The 18,431-nt window shown below is 42.6% G+C and overlaps 1 protein-coding gene across 1 annotated transcript in view; it reads left to right on the plus strand.

The window, feature by feature from the left end:
• The window catches only part of LOC124795700, a 673,305-nt gene that overhangs the window by 617,502 nt on the left and 37,372 nt on the right, over positions 1 to 18,431 (plus strand). Inside the window, exon 7 of the mRNA XM_047259781.1 lies at positions 13,889 to 13,992. Coding sequence (XP_047115737.1) covers positions 13,889 to 13,971 — 83 coding nt within the window. The 3' untranslated portion in view covers positions 13,972 to 13,992. The remainder of the gene's footprint in view (positions 1 to 13,888; positions 13,993 to 18,431) is intronic.

Consider the following 18,431-nt stretch of genomic DNA (forward strand, 5'->3'; position numbering starts at 1 on the left):
CCCTACGACCGTTTCACGAGTGTGCCGAGAATATCAGAAATCCGGTAAAACATCAAACCTCCAACATGACTGCTGCCGGAAAAAGACCCAGCAAGAACGGAACCAACGACGACTGAAGAGATTCGTTCAACGTGACAGCACTGCAGCCCTTCCCCAAATTGCTGCAAATTTCAATGCTGGGCCATCAATAGGAGTCATCGTGCGAACCATCCAACGAAACATCATCGATATGGATTTTCTGAGCCGAAGGCCGACGCGTGTACCCTTGATGACTGCACGACGCAAACCTTTACTCCTTGCCTACGCCCGTCAACACCGACATTGGACTGTTGACGACTGGCCACATGTTGCGAACGAGTCTTGCTCAAATTATTTTGAGTGGATGGACGTGTACGGGTATGGAGACAACCTTCTGAATCCATGAACCGAGCATGTCAGCAGGGGATTGTTCAAGCTGGTGGAAGCTCCGTAATTGTGTGAGGTGTGTGCAATAAGAGTGATATGGGACGCCTGATACGCCTAGATACGACTCTGGCAGGTGACACGTACGTAAGCATTTTGTCTGATCACCAGTATTAATTCATGTCCATTGTGCATTTCGACGGACTTGGCCAATTCCAGCAGGACAATGTGACACCCCACACATTCAGGATTGCTACAGAGTGGCTCCAGGAACACTCTTCTGAATTTAAACACTTCGGCTGGCCACCAAACCCCCAGACATGAACATTATCGAGCATATCTGGGACGCCTTGCAGCTTGCTGTTCAGACGAGACTTCCACTCCCTCGTACTCTTACGGATTTATAGGCCACCCTGCAGGATTCATGGTGTGATTTCCCTCCAGCACTTCAGACAGTAGTCGAGTTCATGCCACGTCGTGTTGCGGCACTTGAGCGTGCTCGCGGGAGCCCCATACGATGTTGGGCAGGTGTACCAGTTTTGTGGCTCTTCGGTGCACTTTCTGTAATGAAGCTTACAGATTTAGAGTTAGAAGCACGTTACACGTTAACGATGGTATTAAACGACGAAAACTTTTACATGGCGCAGAAGATATTTTATCTGAATTTTCAGTGTTACAATTTCCATACCATGTTGAGCTACTCATGTAGACATTTGGGAGCTATTGCGTTTCATCAGTCCTCATTTTTTAAGAAAGTTGTGTTTGTCTGTGTCAGTCTGCTTCTGATATCCTCCTTGCTTCAACCAACAGGTGTAATCGTTCAAACAAATTTCGGGCTTGCAGCCAGTCGTTGTTCAATACTTCGCACGATATTTCAACTGGGCAATTGCCAGTCATCTTCAGGTGAGCCGTCGCAGAATGGCGATAACGTCCTCCGCTCCGCAATATATAGCGTACTGTAACTAATCTGCGCATGCGTCGAAAACTTGATAGTTGAACCAACACTGCCCGCCGGCAGCGCCCTCGCTGCTGGAATAGCGGAACTCAGTCGCCCTCTGCGTTGCTGTTTGCCACGGCCGTCGACGCACTCTGTCGTCCTCGATTTGAGCACGATTTAGCAGATTTTCCGCCAGTCGTATTTCTACGGATTCTTTAATAATGGAGTCCCAGAAAGACGTTGCTGTGGACAAAATCATTGCTTTCTCATACTCCATTGAATGTCCGGTAGAAATACAATGTTCAACAATAGCGGACTTGCTTGGTTGCAAAAGGCGGGTGTTACGTTGATGTTCAGTGCATCGTTCTTTCACGGTGCGTGTGGTTTGACCTATGTAAGCCATACCACATTGGTACGGTATCTTGTAAATTCCGGCCTTTCGTAGTAACAGATTGTCCTTAACTGATCCCACAAGGTCCGCAATCTTCGATGGTGGGCGGAAAACCACTTTTACCTGAAATTTTCGGAGGATTCTTGCTATTTTAAACGAAGTGTTGCCAATGAAAGGAAGATAAGCTAAAGATTGTTCCGGCATATTCTCCTCTTTATTCACTTCCTGCTTCTTAGTTTTAACTGTTATTGCCTGTTAATCTACCGGATGGAATACCCATTTTCGCTGAATACTGTCCTCAGATGGGCGAGTTCTTCAGATAAGCTATCTAGATCTGAGATGGTATGAGCTCTATGAACAAGTGTTTTAAGCAAACTCATGGTTTGCGATGGGTGATGGCAACTCGATGCTTGCAGGTACAAATCAGTATGAGTGGGTTTCCGGTAAACTGAATGCCCTAGACAACCATCATAGTGTGGCCTCGTGGAGAAGATAAATTAGTGGAGTTTCAACATCACCTCAACTCCATTCATAGCAACATCCTGTTCACCTTGGAAATAGAGAAAGATGGTTATTTGCCTTTCTTGGATGTCCTCGTTCGAAGGAAGAATGATGGTTGTCTCAGATCTAGATAGCTTATCTCAAGAACTCGCCCATCTGAGGACAGTATTCAGCGAAAATGGGTATTCCATCCAGCAGATTAACAGGGCACTAACAGTCAAAACTAAGAAGCAGGAAGTGAATAAAGAGGAGAATATGCCGGAACAATCTTTAGCTTATCTTCCTTTCATTGGCAACACTTCGTTTAAAATAGCAAGAATCCTCCGAAAATTTCAGGTAAAAGTGGTTTTCCGCCCACCATCGAAGATTGCGGACCTTGTGGGACCAGTTAAGGACAATCTGTTACTACGAAAGGCCGGAATTTACAAGATACCGTGCCAATGTGGTATGGCTTACATAGGTCAAACCACACGCACCGTGAAAGAACGCTGCACTGAACATCAACGTAACACCCGCCTTTTGCAGCCAAGCAAGTCCGCTATTGTTGAACATTGTATTTCTACCGGACATTCAATGGAGTAGAAGAAAACAATGATTTTGTCCACAGCAACGTCTTTCTGGGACTCCATTATTAAAGAATCCGTAGAAATACGACTGGCGGAAAATCTGTTAAATCGTGCTCAAATCGAGGACGACAGAGTGCGTCGACGGCCGTGGCAAACAGCAACGCAGAGGGCGGCTGTGTTCCGCTATTCCAGCAGCGAGGGCGCTGCCGGCGGGCAGTGTTGGTTCAACTATCAAGTTTTCGACGCATGCGCAGATTAGTTACAGTACGCTATATATTGCGGAGCGGAGGACGTTATCGCCATTCTGCGACGGCTCACCTGAAGATGACTGGCAGGTGCCCAGTTGAAATATCGTGCGAAGTATTGAACGAAGACCGGCTGCAAGCCCGAAATTTGTTTGAACAGTCAATTCGCCGAGAAAATTTTAAAATTCACATTAGACGCCTTTACGGGGAGTAGATGTTCTCACATATCCGAAGTTTCGAGAAGCTACGTGGTAAAAGAGCAAAGCTTTTAAGTACATTAACCTTTTTATTGAGATGTCGGGACCACGGCATAATACCAAAATTTGCTAGAGTGACTCATTTCATTAAGACCGCTACTGCACGGAAGATTACTGAGAAGGCTAGTCATGCTATTGTCAAGGAGAGGATTTGCTATACAAGACGAAGGTTAGATGCTATTTCAGCAGAACTTTACCAGTTACATCTGTAGGTTGCAAGGTATCTTTCCCCTGTATCATGGGACTGGGTTGATGGAGTGACTTCGACCAATTTCGAGTGGATCCACAATTATGCTAATTGTCGGCAGATATCCAAATTTGATCGACTGTTGCCACAGAAGCCGTCGCCAGAAGGGATAATGGTACTACGTTCCGTTGTCAATCTCACGGAGAAGAATTTGGACGACGCTACGCTGTCTGTATTAAGCAAGGGACTCAATTTTGCACCTACACCCACAGCACCGCCATTAATAAGTATTTTGAGTGGTGTTGAAGAAGCTGTACGTCGTCTTCCTTTGGACGCCGCAGACGAAATAAGAAGGGAAACTTGCCGTGCTCTGTTGAAGGCTCCTACTCAACGCAGTAATTTAACCTCTGCAGAAAGGGCTGGATTACAAAATCTGAGAGAGGACCCTGACATAGTGGTATTGAAAGCTGACAAAGGTAATGCAACTGTTTTGTTACCTCGTGGTGTGTATAAAGATAAGATGTATGGTCTGCTAAGTGACTCTACTTATAGGAGGATTGATTACGATCCTACAGGACGTGTGCAACGAAAAACTTCAGCACTATTAAATTCCTCCTCCTTACCACAAGAGACCATCAAGAGGTTAAAACCACATGGTTGTGTACCTCCAAGACAGTATGGCCTTCCAAAGATTCATAATGAGGGTCTTCCTCTGCGTCCAATAGTGAGCGACATTGGAGCTCCTACATATGATTTAGCTAAACATCTCGCTTCCTTACTGAGACCTTTCGTAGGCAAGTGCTCACATCACATACGAAACTCAGCTGATTTTTTCAATAGCCTGGGGGTTCTTCGTCTTAGCGGTGTAGACCCTCTAGTAAGTTTTGATGTGGTCTCACTTTTTACAAAAGTTCCTCCTGCAGATTCTTTGACACTGATTGGTAACAGGTTTCCTTTTGATATCACTGCTTTGTTCAGGCACGCACTTTCCTCAACTTATTTTATGTTTAATCAAGAATATTTTGACTAGATTGACGGTGTCGCCATGGGTAGCCCCCTGTCTCCTTTGGTCGCCAAACTTTTTATGGAGGATTTTGAAGAGAGAGCGCTTGATTCAGCTGCCCTGAAGCCAACAGTTTTTTGGCGGTATGTGGATGACACTTTCATAGTGTGGGCTCATGGAGAAGATAAATTAATGGAGTTTCTACATCACCTCAACTCCATTCATAGCAACATCCAGTTCACCATGGAAATAGAGAATGATGGTTGTTTGCCTTTCTTGGATGTCCTCGTTCGAAGGAAGAATGATGGTTGTCTAGGGCATTCAGTTTACCAGAAACCCATTCATACTGATTTGTACCTGCAAGCATCGAGTTGCCATCACCCATCGCAAACCATGAGTTTGCTTAAAACACTTGTTCATAGAGCTCATACCGTCTCAGATCTAGATAGCTTATCTCAAGAACTCGCCCATCTGAGGACAGTATTCAGCGAAAATGGGTATTCCATCCAGCAGATTAACAGGGCAATAACAGTTAAAACTAAGAAGCAGGAAGTGAATAAAGAGGAGAATATGCCGGAACAATCTTTAGCTTTTCTTCCTTTCGTTGGCAACACTTCGTTTAAAATAGCAAGAATCCTCCGAAAATTTCAGGTAAAAGTGGTTTTCCGCCCACCATCGAAGATTGCGGACCTTGTGGGATCAGTTAAGGACAATCTGTTACTACGAAAGGCCGGAATTTACAAGATACCGTGCCAATGTGGTATGGCTTACATAGGTCAAACCACACGCACCGTGAAAGAACGCTGCACTGAACATCGACGTTACACCCGCCTTTTGCAGCCAAGCAAGTCCGCTATTGCTGAACATTGTATTTCTACTGGACATTCAATGGAGAATGAGAAAACAATTATTTTGTCCACAGCAACGTCTTTCTGGGACTCCATTATTAAAGAATCCGTAGAAATACGACTGGTGGAAAATCTGTTAAATCGTGCTCAAATCGAGGACGACAGAGTGCGTCGACGGCCGTGGCAAACAGCAACGCAGAGGGCGACTGAGTTCCGCTATTCCAGCAGCGAGGGCGCTGCCGGCGGGCAGTGTTGGTTCAACTATCTAGTTTTCGCGCATGCGCAGATTAGTTACAGTACGCTACATATTGCGGAGCGGAGGACGTTATCGCCAGTCTGCGACGGCTCACCTGAAGATGACTGGCAGGTGCCCAGTTGAAATATCGTGCGAAACATTGATAGACGACCGGCTGCAAGCCCGAAATTTGTTTGAACAGTCAATTCGCCAGGAAAATTTGAAAATTCACAACAGGTGTAATCGTCTTCACTGAATAGGGGTTTTCTCTCAACTTTTCCGCTACTCTGTCATTCACTGTTTTAGAAGGAAGCAAGTCGCTGTTCTCCTTGTTATTACTCTTTCGTCTATGCTGCATTCGTTCTTCAGTCATAATCCACCCTCATTATGCTGACCATTCCTGGTGGCGGTTTTGCCATTTAGTTTAGATTCGAAATTCGAAGAACTCTTTACGTTTGTAAATGTGATTCTTTATTTTCTGGGTTACTGCATAAATTGTCCTCTTCGAAGGACGCCTAAATACTTGGAGGTGTTGTATTAATTCAGAAGTCCAATTTCAGATCCGTCCTCATCTTGAACCCAATAGCTTTGACCTGTTGTTGTGGTCTTCAGTCCATAAACTGGTTTGATGCAGCCCTCCATGCTACTCTATCCTGTGCAAGCTTCTTTATTCCAAATTACTACTGCAACTTACATCCTTCTGACCGAGCGAGGTGGCGCAGTGGTTAGACACTGGACTCGCATTCGGGAGGACGACTGTTCAATCCCGCTTTCGGCCATCGTCATTTAGGTTTTCCGTGATTTCCCTAGATCACTCCAGGCAAATGCCGGGATGGTTCCTTTGAAAGGGCACGGCCGACTTCCTTCCCCTTATTCACCAAATCCAATGAGACCGATGACCTTGCTGTCTGGTCTCCTTCCCCAAACAACCGAACCCAACCCATCCTTCTGAATCTGCTTAATGTATTCATGTCATGGTCTCCCTCTACTATTTTTACCCTCCACACTGCCCTCCAACACTAAACTGGTGATCCCTTGATGCCTCGGAACATGTCCTACCGACTGATCCCTTCTTCTAGTCAAGTTGTGACACAAATTCCTCTTCTCTCCCATTCTGTTCAGTACCTCCTCGTTAGTTACGTGATCTACCCATCTAATCTTCAGTATTTTTCTGTAGCACCACATTTCGAAAGCATCTGTTCTCTTATTGTCTAAACTAGTTATCGTCCATGTTTTACTTCTATACATGGTACACCCCACACAAATACTTTCAGAAAAGTCTTTCTGACACTTAAATCTATACTCGATGTTAACAAATTCCTCTTCTCCAGAAACGCTTTCCTTGCCATTCCCAGTCTACATATTATATCATTTCTACTTCGACCTTCATCAGTTATTTTGCTCCCCCAAATAGGAAAACTCATGTACTACTTTAAGTGTCTCATTTCCTAATCTAATTCCCGTAGCATCACCTGATTTAATTCGACTAAATTTCGTTATCCTCGTTTTTCTTTTCTTCATGTTGATCTTGTATTCTCCTTTCAAGACACTGTCCATTCCGTTCAACAGCTCTTCAAGGTCCTTTGCTGTCTCTGACATAATTACAATGTCATCGGCAAACCTCAAAGTTTTTACTCCTTCTCCATGGATTTTATTTCCTACTCCAAATTCATCTTTTGTTTCATTTACTGTTTGCTCAATATACACACTGAATAACATCGGGTGTAGGCTACAACCCTGTCTCACTCCCTTCCCAACCACTGCTTCCCTCTCATAATCCACGACTCAGATGACTGCCATCTGGTTTCTGTATAAATTGTATATAGCCTTTCGCTCCCTCTATTTGGCCCTGCCACCTATAGAATTTGAAAGAGAATATTCCAGTCAACATTGCCAAAAGCCTTCTATAAGTCTACAAATGCTAGAAACGTAGGTTTTCCTTTCCTTAATCTATCTTCTAAGATAAGTCGTAGGGTCAGTATTGCCTCACGTATTCCAACATTTCTACGGAATCCAAAGTGATCCTCCACCATGTCGGATTCTACCAGTTTTTCCAATCGTCTGTAAAGAAACCCGTGTTAGTATTTTAGAGCCATGACTTATTAAACTGATAGTTCGGTAATTTTCACATATGATAAACTATGTTGGCTGAAAATTTCTTGTTTTCAATAGGGGCCAGAAATAAGTACGGTTTTGTGTCTAGTGTATATTAGAATCATCACGGTTCAGTCACATTAATGTGACGGTCACCACTGTTCGAAGTTAAAGTGTGATAACCACGGCAGGTAGCAGCACTTGCAATGGATGGTATAAAAAGCGTGTCGGGGTACGCGGAAAACAGTGCAGCCGTTGTAGTAATGCGCCAAGCAGCTATTTATCTGGCGTCCAAAAGGGCATGATAATTGGTTAAAGTATGCCGTGCATGGGAAAATGGCAGTATCCAAAACCTGCGCCGAGGCAGGTGTGGTCCACCTTGGGCAGTATGAGATAGGGGTGAACACTTTAATTATGGTTGCAGAGACGTGTTTTGACGAGTGCAGCTGGGAGCAGCTGACCGACTAAATGAACTAAGGAGTCACCAACAGTGTCATCTCAACGATCGTTCATCGAACGATCCTGGGTAATGACCTCAGCGGACGGTCTGGTTCATGCACACATGGGACTGCTGTTCGTCAACGACGAATACTGGAATTTGCATGCCAGTACCGCAGCATCGCGTCCACTGAGTGGTGACAAGTGGCCTTTGCAGATGAATAACTTTTTATGCTCCATCGGACAGATGGCTGCTGGCGTGTACGGCGTGAAATGTATGAAAGGTCCAGCCGATGCAGGAAGCCTCGTGGTCTGGGGAATTCTTTCGTGCCATTTCCTGGGTGCTCTCGTCATTCTGGAAGGCACGGTGGGTCAACACAAGTATGAGTTTACCCTGTTCTGTAGGCCACCAAACTCTCCAGCCTTAACTCCATCAAGTAATTGTGGGACCACCTGGGTCGGTCTGTTGGTGTCATCCATTCTCAACCTAGAAACCAAGGGCAGGTGGCTATGGTACTTGAGTGGTACGGCTCCACATCCCGTTCGGTAACGTCTGGCAACACACTGACTCTGAAAAAATGCTGCAATCGATGGTTATTCAGTCTTCTGACAGGTGGTCACTTCAATGTGACTGGACAGGGTATGAAGATCTGAAATTTCTTCATGCATGCTTGCTTTTCTTCTGATGATATTTTTCATCAAGTGTGTACACAAAATTTTGCTTTGTATATGTGTGATGTGAACACTTCACATGTGACACGGTGGTAACTAGAAAAGTATTGATTTCCTTCTTTTGGTAAAATGTATGTTACGCCCTGAATTACGTATTTTGGTATCTGGTTATTCAATAAAGGTATTGAAAAACTTGAGATGAGCTAAATCAAAGCCAGAAATTTGCTATGTGAAATGGTTCTGATGGTTTACAGTTCTAATCTTGATGCATTCGCAGCAACATCTCTCCTGTACTGATGATACGGTTTTCGATTTTCGCGTATACTTTGTTATCTTGCCTCTCATATTCAAGAGATATAAAAGCCCAATTCCATTCTTGTGTCAAATGGAAGATGACAGACGTTAGATTTCTTGTAGGTTAGGGAAGATATGCTGCTGATTTAATTAGGACCCCACCACTTGGAAGTTTGGCAAATAACTTTTTTTTGTGTCTACGGACAACGAAACGTTGTGCACAGTGCTACCACCTCTGGCAACAACAACGGTCATAGGCTGGGAGGACATCGATTTGTACTGAGATTGTATGACTCATGCGGGTACGTCATTCTGTCACTCTGTGTTACGTCAACTGAACGCCGCGAGTGGGAGCGTGCATACCGGAACCCATGAGCTGACGGTTTCAATCGATGAGAGATCTCGACATCATGCTGGCCAGAGCAGCTGCCGAACGCCGTCTGTACCAGAACAGCTCTTGACAGCACGGGCTACCGTGGTCTGCAGTTATCTCTTTGATGGATACCGTCACGGACACCTCAAAGACAGGATACAATCATAGTTCTGAACACGTCAGAAATGTTAGACCTTCAATCAAATTGTCAGAATCTGTCTATAATTATCTTGCTCGCGTATTTAAATAAATGTAGATTGACAGAATCTTTTCCTGATGCTCTACTATTTTTTCGTTTGTTTAATATTTCTTGAGGTTCACACTTACTGTTCCGTCCCGTTTGGTTTATCTGCGTAGATGTCGCCACCCTAAGGAATTCTATGCTGAAAATAACGTCTATTCATTTCTGTTATGTTTACACACACACATATATATATATATATATATATATATATATATATATAGAGAGAGAGAGAGAGAGAGAGAGAGAGAGAGGGAGGGAGAGGGAGAGAGAGAGAGAGAGAGAGGGAGGGAGGGAGGGAGGGAGGGAGGGAGGGAGGGAGGGAGGGAGGGAGGGAGGGAGGGAGGGAAAGATGGTCCAAATGGCTCTGAGCACTATGGGACTTAGCATCTGAGGTCATCAATCCCCTAGAACTTATAACTACTTAAACCTAACTAGCCTAAGGGCATCACAAACATCATACGCGAGGCAGGATTCGAATCTGCGACCGTATCGGTCGGTCCGGATCCTGACTGAAGCGCCTAGAACCGCTCAGCCACAGCGGCCGGCCAGGGAGAGAGAGAGAGAGAAAGGGGGGGGGGGGTTGGTGGTTATGCAGTGACAGTTGTAGAATGTTGAATATCAGTGTAATAGCTGTCAGAGAATTGTTGGAACTTCCGGTGCTCAGCTGATTTGAGTTTTGGGTTAAATTCTTTGTGGAGAGGTTTATGGACAAGTAAGTAAAAAAGGATATGGGTGGTATTATTATTGTAATTGTAATACTATTATGGTAATAATCTTCTGTTCTAGTGTTATTCTATTATTTTGTCTGTTACTGTAAACAATGTATTGTTTGCAATGTGTACTTGATCAGTCAACAGGAATTTCTCTTCTGTTTTGGGCTTTCTGTACGTGGTTACTTTATTGCAAGGTTAGTAGGTGCTTTTAATGTTGATTCTAATTACTTTCATGTTTTCTTCTCCAGTGGTCGGTTTGTGATTGTATTCTCTGAGGCGTTCTGCAAATGCACATTGGCTTGTTCCTTACTTCCAGGCGCTCAGGTGTTCTTAGTACCTGATATCAAATGTTCTGCCTATTTGTCCTTCGTATCTGCCATTACAAGTGCTACACTGTAATTGATAAACATCTGCTTTCTGATATATTTCTTTGGTTTCTGTCAGTTTTGGTTTGTATTTTTTGATAGAATTCTCTGTTGTATATGCTATGTTTATTTCCTGTTTATCGAAAAAGTTGGTGATTTTGTGTGTGAGTGTACCTTTGTATTTCACTGTGTACGAACTCGAGTTTTCTCTTACATTTGGCTGATTATTCTGTGTACTTGTTATGAAAGTGGGTGTTTTGCAATGTGTTCTGTTGTGATGTTGTCAATGATTCTATGCTTCCTGCTTTTATTTTATTTTTGATTTTCTTGATTAGCGTCTCACAAAATAACAATCTGACATTAAAATCAAATCCAAAAATGATTCCAGATAAAAGTAAAAAACCCTCTGAAAAATATAGATATCACACAGGAAAACACAAAAGTGAAAGCTGACATAAATTAATCCCACAGCACCTGTCCCTTCAAGACAAAGATCTACAAACCAAAACTACCTGTAAGTCCAATACTGGATTTCAGAAAGTCCCTCACATAAAACCTTGCGCGATACATGTTAGAATTAATGCCTGAAGACTTAATAGTACAAGAAGACAGAAGCATTAAAAACACTGCACAGCTGATTAAAGAAATAAAAGTTATAAAAATCCCAGATACTGCAATACTTATCTCTTTTAATATAGAAAGCATGCATTCCAACATCCCACTGCCAGAACCTATAGAAATCATAGACATGTACTTGAAAACATACAGTGAACTTCCTGAAGAAAGGATCAATGAAATACATTAACAAAGTTCTCAACAGAACAAAGTTACTTCCAGCGCAATAATGAATTTTATTCAGAAGAGGATGGATTCCCATGGAGTCCCCAGTGGCAGGAACCTTAGCAAGTATTTCTATAAAGGACAGTGAAGAGATAATTTTGACAAAAATAGTCGCAAAAGATAAAAAAATACTACATTTATTTTGGTGTATGAAAGACATCCTCTGCTTAAAGGATGAACTACAAACAAAAATTGAAAAATTAGATACTGATGTCAATAATGTACATAAATACGTAAAATTAACAATGTACATGGAATACAACAACCATATTACCTTTCTTGATGTAACAATGAAATAGCATAACAACAGGAATACGCTTCAAATTTCCCATAAAACCATAGCAATTGATGTTATCATTTCCCAATGCTCGAACCACCCACACTCATAAAAGCAAGCAGCATTTCAACACATTCCATAGCCTCAACACAGTGCCACTCAACAAAGAAACGTACCAGAAACAACTTGACATAATAATGCAGATAGATCAAAGCAAAGGTTACAATAGTAACTCAGTCTCAAATCTAATCAAGAAAATTAAAAGTAAAATAAAAAGCAGAAAGCACAGAACTATTGACAACATCACAACAGAACCAAACACAGTGAAAAATACCCAGTTCCATAACAATACACAGAATAATCAGCAAAATGTAAGAAAAAACTCAAGTTGGTAGACAGTGACATAGAAAGGTACACTTACACACAAAATCACCAACTTTTTCAATAGACAGGAAATAAACATAGCATATACAACAGAGAATTCTATCAAAAAATACAACCCAAAAGTGACAAAAACCAAAGAAATATATCACAAAGTAGATGTTTACCAATTACAGTGTAACACTTGCGATGGCATATACGTAGGACAAACAGGCAGAACATTTGATATTAGATACTAAGAACACCTGAGCGCCTGGAAGTAAGGAACAAGCCACTGTGTATTTACAGAACGCCTCAGAGAACACAATCACAAACCGACCATTAGAGAAGAAAACATGAAAGTAATTACAATCAACAATAAATGTACCTAATAACCTTGCAATAAAATTCCTGTTGAATAGTCAAGTCCACATTGCAAAGAATGCATTGTTTATACTAATAGATGATATAATAGAGTGACACTACAACAAAGGATTATTACCATAATAGTGTTATAATAACAATAATAATACCACCCACGTCCTTCTACTCACTTGTCAATAAACCTCTCCACATTCTCTGGCAGCTATTACATTCATATTCAACATTCTACAACTGACAATGAATAACCACCAACACCCTCACTCCACAAAGGTAAAAAGAACATGTTTGTATACTCCGTCTCGTGCTCTCTCTCTGTCTGTCTGTCTCTCTCTCTCTCTCTCTCTCTCTCTCTCTCTCTCTCTCTCTCTCTCTCTCATACACACACACCAACAAACACACAAACAAACACAGAGATAAACATAATAGAAACGAATAGACGTCACTTTCAGCATAGACTTCTTTAGATTGGCAATATGTACGTAAACAAACGAAAGAGTGTGAGACATATAGTTAACTTACTATAGTTACGTCATGAAATCACAGTTTTCGATCAAATATCTATAATTAGTGACACAAGACTGATATTGCATTATAATAATAACGATAAATAAGCTGAAAAATTAGAAGAAAGGAGTTCAGAATTTAAAAACATGCTTATGTATCGTATGTAGAGCTGTAGTGTGACCTCTAGCATGTGACCAGAAGAGAGGAAACACTGACGGCAACCAAACACGCAAAGAACTCTAAGTAATCGCTTATTTAGTGCAAAATGGGACCTGAACTGTATTAAAATCTACTAATAACACATACCAATACAAAATTGTGTCATTCTAGATCTCGAAGATGGTCCTTTTAGATAAAAAACGCGAAACTCGTCTGGATGAAATAAAATACAGCGCAGCAAGGAATGGCTCTGTTTGTTTACACAACGAATATATAATTAATTTCTTGTTTATTCACCATATCATCATAGAGTATAATGAAGTGAAATAACAGACAATGAAATAAATTTACGCAGAAGACTCGTCGAAACAAGAAAAAAATTGGGGTTCTACATTTTACGACATTAAAAAATAAACCCCGATAGTATCGGTGGAGGTTATTGGCAAACACTTCAGTAGCATACTCTAAAGTGGAGACTGATAGGAAAGAAACTGATCTCTAAAAATTATAATAATAGTAATAATATCGCGCAAATTTGGCAGTCTGTCTCACGCTGTAGTGAAGCATCATAAATCATCGTGCCGTGTGTTGTGTTACAGGCGGCCCGGCGACCTGGCGACCGCGGCAAGTTCTCCCAAGCTCCGCCATGGCGCTGCTGCTGCTCGCGGCGACCTGCTGCTGAGGAACGGCCTAATACGCCGCGGTCAGTATTACTTGTAATGGTAGCGGCAGTTATAGAGATTTATTTATCTTCACTTCACATAAGAATAACGTAAGTTGTTGAAAATATGTTTCAAAGTTATCATTTGTACATTGATACCATCAGCTGCGGGTAATTTTACCAAAACTAATGCTTACAGGCTTTCTCTCGTATCTCATCGCGAGTCACTGCACTCATTGCTCGTTTGTATGCACTATATGTCTAAGTCGGAATGTCTCTCACCCTCTATGTCTCTCCCCCTTTGCCATTTCCTGTAGATAATTTTTTTATGGAATGTGTATATCCTGCAGTTGTTCACAGTCCGACATTCCTTAGATGTCATTAGTCTCCTTAGACAGCTTATGCCATATTTATTTTTTATTTTTTTTGTGTGCACACATTGCTGTTTTAAGTTCCTCGTTGATTCTGTCTGAGTAAATGTTAAGTTAGTTCAGCTCATATTTCTTGAGCATGAAAGGTTCAATTACGCTACTGCTGCTACTATTCTTATTTCAATATTTCACACACATTTTGATATAATATGATATGAACACCAAGTGTTTAATATTCACTATTTTACCGATTACCTTTCTTAACAAGCACTCCTAGAGATTTCTCTATACATTGAAATCCGAGCGGACAATTTATGTATTTTAGCTGTCCCCCTCCCATAGGAAATTGCGAAGCTAAGGATTTACAGGTGGCGAAAAAAAGGCATAAAGAAAGTTTTTGCGTACTACAACATAATATGGAATGATACATTCTTGTTTCCATATTTATGTTGTAGCAGACAGCATAAAATTTAATACATATGGTTTTCAAAGTTGTTTATTTCTGCAACAGATTCTTGAAATGAATTCCGTAATGACTTTGTGAAGAACATCATCTTAGGCTGCAGGAACCTCTCTGGAAATTTCAGTACTAGTGTCCTGGAGTGTTGCAGGAACATTTTTGGAGACTCTGTCCTTTAAAAATTCCGTCAGAAATATTACACGCGTTGAGATCGTAATTATAACAGAGGCATTCCACACAAAGTCCAATGAAAACTAAGGTGTCTATATCGACGATCCGATGTTTGAATATCGAATTAAGGACATGGAAGACGTCGGCAGGATGGTACGGACGTGTTCTATCCAGTACGACTGTATTAACCAGTTGTTTCTGAGCATTCGGTAGAAACTCATTTTGCAAGACTAGTCTGTATTTATCTTCTGTGACAGATTCCACAATAGAAACGGGGCCAGTAATGCACTTTACACTGATTGCTCACCAAAAAGTGACTTTTTTTCGATGACGTGGTGCACCAGTAGCTTGAACGTGTGGATTCACAGTACCCTCATTCAGTGGTAATGCTGCCATACTGAAATGTGAACTGAGACTTCAGTCAGTGAGCTGCAGAATTTCAGAGCTACAAAACAGCAATATCTCAAGGAGAACCATTTACATCACACGGTCAAATCGCAGTAGACAAACACCACCATATGATACACAGGGGAATAACAAATACCTTTAAACGTTCGAAAAGGACGGAAGCTGAAGTAATGAATTAAAATTTGTGCCACGGCCGGTGCTTTTAATTCATTGTTTCAGCTTCAGTCCTTATCTAATATAAAGTTGAGACTTGTAAGTCTCCGGAAAAATCAATACCCTTAAATATGTTACTCGCAAATTACAGAACTGCAAAGGTGCTACTTTCTGACGACGTACTCTTTGCTAGTTGCTTTGTAGTTAAGCTCACTTTCACTGGATGTCAATATTCAACTACAGAAATTGTTTGTACACATTCTCCGCAATAAGCATGTATTTATAATCCAACAATGTTGATTTCTCTCTCTAAACTAGCACTCCCATGCTTTGTCTCTTTGTGTTCAATAACTGTAGAGTATTATAGTTACTCACCGTTTCTAACTATATTTCACTGTTTCTTCTGCTTTCTTTGCCAGGAGCTCTCGCGTTTTTTTGTAACTAAAGTGTTTAGCGTTATCAGCCAGGAGAATATTTCCTCTTCGTGGTCGACGAACTCATTGACATACGATACTACCCTAAGAAAGCTTCTGTATTAACTCATTTTACATATGACAATATCAAGTTTTTATTTATTAGCATCGAGTGTTTCAACTGCTTACATGTTCTGTTTTCCAGAGTATCAGTGAAATTATGCTGTGTACTTGCTGGCCCTTTTTACCTGTTGTTCCCAGTCCGTTTCTGTTCTTCTGTGCTGGTGTTACGAACATGAATGCAAGGCACATAAAAGCTGATTTCTCATCTTAATGTCGCATAATATGCAGCCGCTGATATAATTAATGTGTTTCTACCTTTCATTTTTCATACATTTTATGTATATCTGCATCTACATCTACATGACTATTCGGCAGCTCACTCATATGTACTTGGCAAAGGGTTCATCAAACCAACTTCACACAGTTGCTCAACTGTTCCACTCCAGAACAGTGCACGGAGCTCTGATTTCTATTATTTTATTACGATGATCATCTCAGCCTATGGAGGGTGGCGTAAATAAAATAGTTGTGCATTCAGAGTCTTGTAACACTGACGGGAATGGTCGCGGGTTTGCCGCTAACGCAGACGTGGCGGGACCGAAGGGGAGTGGCCCGCCAACAAACATGACGGACGAACGGGAAATGAAGTACAAGCACAGTGACCGACAACCTAGCAAGACAGCAAGATCAACAACAAAGTATTAAGCAATGGGGTCACAAGACAGAAACCAAAACAACGTCCACTCATAAACAGGAAGCAAGCACACGCAACGTAAACACGATGTCTGTAAGCGAAATGTCAACCGACTTAGCGCGGATACCAGACTGCCTTGCGGAGTTTTTTTTTTCTCTTAATTGTGATTTCATTCCCCTGCCCCATATGGGCAGGGGAGGGCTGGCAGCGGCACAATCCGCCGCTCTTCAGCCGAGTGACATAACAACTTAAAATAAGAATAAAATGTTACATACATAAGGCAAGAAAGGGGAACTTAAAAACAGAATAATGGGAGAATATGGAGGTAAAAATAGATTAACACGAGACGTTCATGGAGGACAGTTAAAAGTCACCAGAAAGTTAAAAAAACACAGTTCGCGAGTCTTCAAAACTCAGAGAAGACACTGAATGGACATGCACACGTTAAAAGTCGGCCACAGTAGTAAAAACACTCTGGAACAACACACTTTAAACCCACTTGGAGCACACATGACGAAGAATAAAACTGCCAGGCTGGACCTGCCGAGGGAAAGGGCAGAGAGGATGGAAAAGGAGGGGAGAGCATGGGGCAGCAGGGGAAGCAGCGGGATGAAGAGAGGAGGGGCATCAGTGGGTTCATGAAGAGGCAGGAGACACATGGGGCGGGAGAGGAAGAGGGAAGACAGGGCAGGAGGGAGCGCAGAGACACTGAAAGGAGGCACAAGAGATGGAGGGTGAGTAGGAGGGGAAAGCCGCTCAGGAGGAGGGAGGGGGAGGAGAGGGAACCCTGAGGAGGAGGCAGGAAGATGTGGTTAGAGTTGGTAGGAAGGGTAGATGTCAGGGCGAAGCTCATCATCCGGGAGGGGTAGACGGTGGAAGTTGTGTTGGGAAAGGAGATGGAGGGCGTGGAGATGGAGAGAGGGTGGAACACAACGGTAAAGGCACGGCAACGGGTTGGGGGTGGAGAGGATGGGAGACACCAGGGGTGAGGGGGATCAAGGCGGCGGACAATATATAGTGTGCGGAAGGTTGGGGAAGGGGACAAGGTCGTAGAGTATGTTTGTGGGGGACGGAAGGCGGATACGGAAGGCGAGGTAGAGCGCAAGGCGTTCGAGGATTTGGAGGGCTTTATAGAACTGAGGAGGGCGGAAATCCAAGCGACGCTGGCATAACAGAGGATGGGGTGTATCAAGGATTTGTAGGTGTGAAGGATGGTGGAAGGATGCAGACCCCACGTCCGGCCGGACAGGAGGTTCATGAGGCGGTCCTTGCGGAGTGAGAGGCAACCGCCTAAATACACAACAGGGTATATCGTTATTGGCCTCTGGGACCACGTGCCCCACAGTGGCGCCCTCACGTTAGACTCGGGGCCAGGAGGGCGCGCAGCCACGGCGTACGCCGCGACAGCTGCAAAGACCTCGAATGGTCATCGAATTCCATGCCGTCTGGCGCGGATTCGAAACCGTCGGCGCTCGGTGTCAGACAGAGGACGTAGCTGTTGATTGAAATTTAGTGAGAAGATCCCCCCGTACTGTAAAACGCCATTTTTAACCATTGCCCTTCCAACTCTCATGTCATATCCATGACACTCTCTTCCCGTATTTCATGATTATATGGAACTAGCTGCCCTTTTTTGAACGTTTTAAACGTCATTTATCAGTGCTATGTGATACGAATCTCATATCATGCGGCCAAACTCCAGAAGGGGACGGACAAGCATAGTGTAGGCAGTCTGTTTAGTACAAATA

Source organism: Schistocerca piceifrons, chromosome 4 (assembly GCF_021461385.2).
Source record: "Schistocerca piceifrons isolate TAMUIC-IGC-003096 chromosome 4, iqSchPice1.1, whole genome shotgun sequence".
Classification (NCBI taxonomy): domain Eukaryota; kingdom Metazoa; phylum Arthropoda; class Insecta; order Orthoptera; family Acrididae; genus Schistocerca; species Schistocerca piceifrons.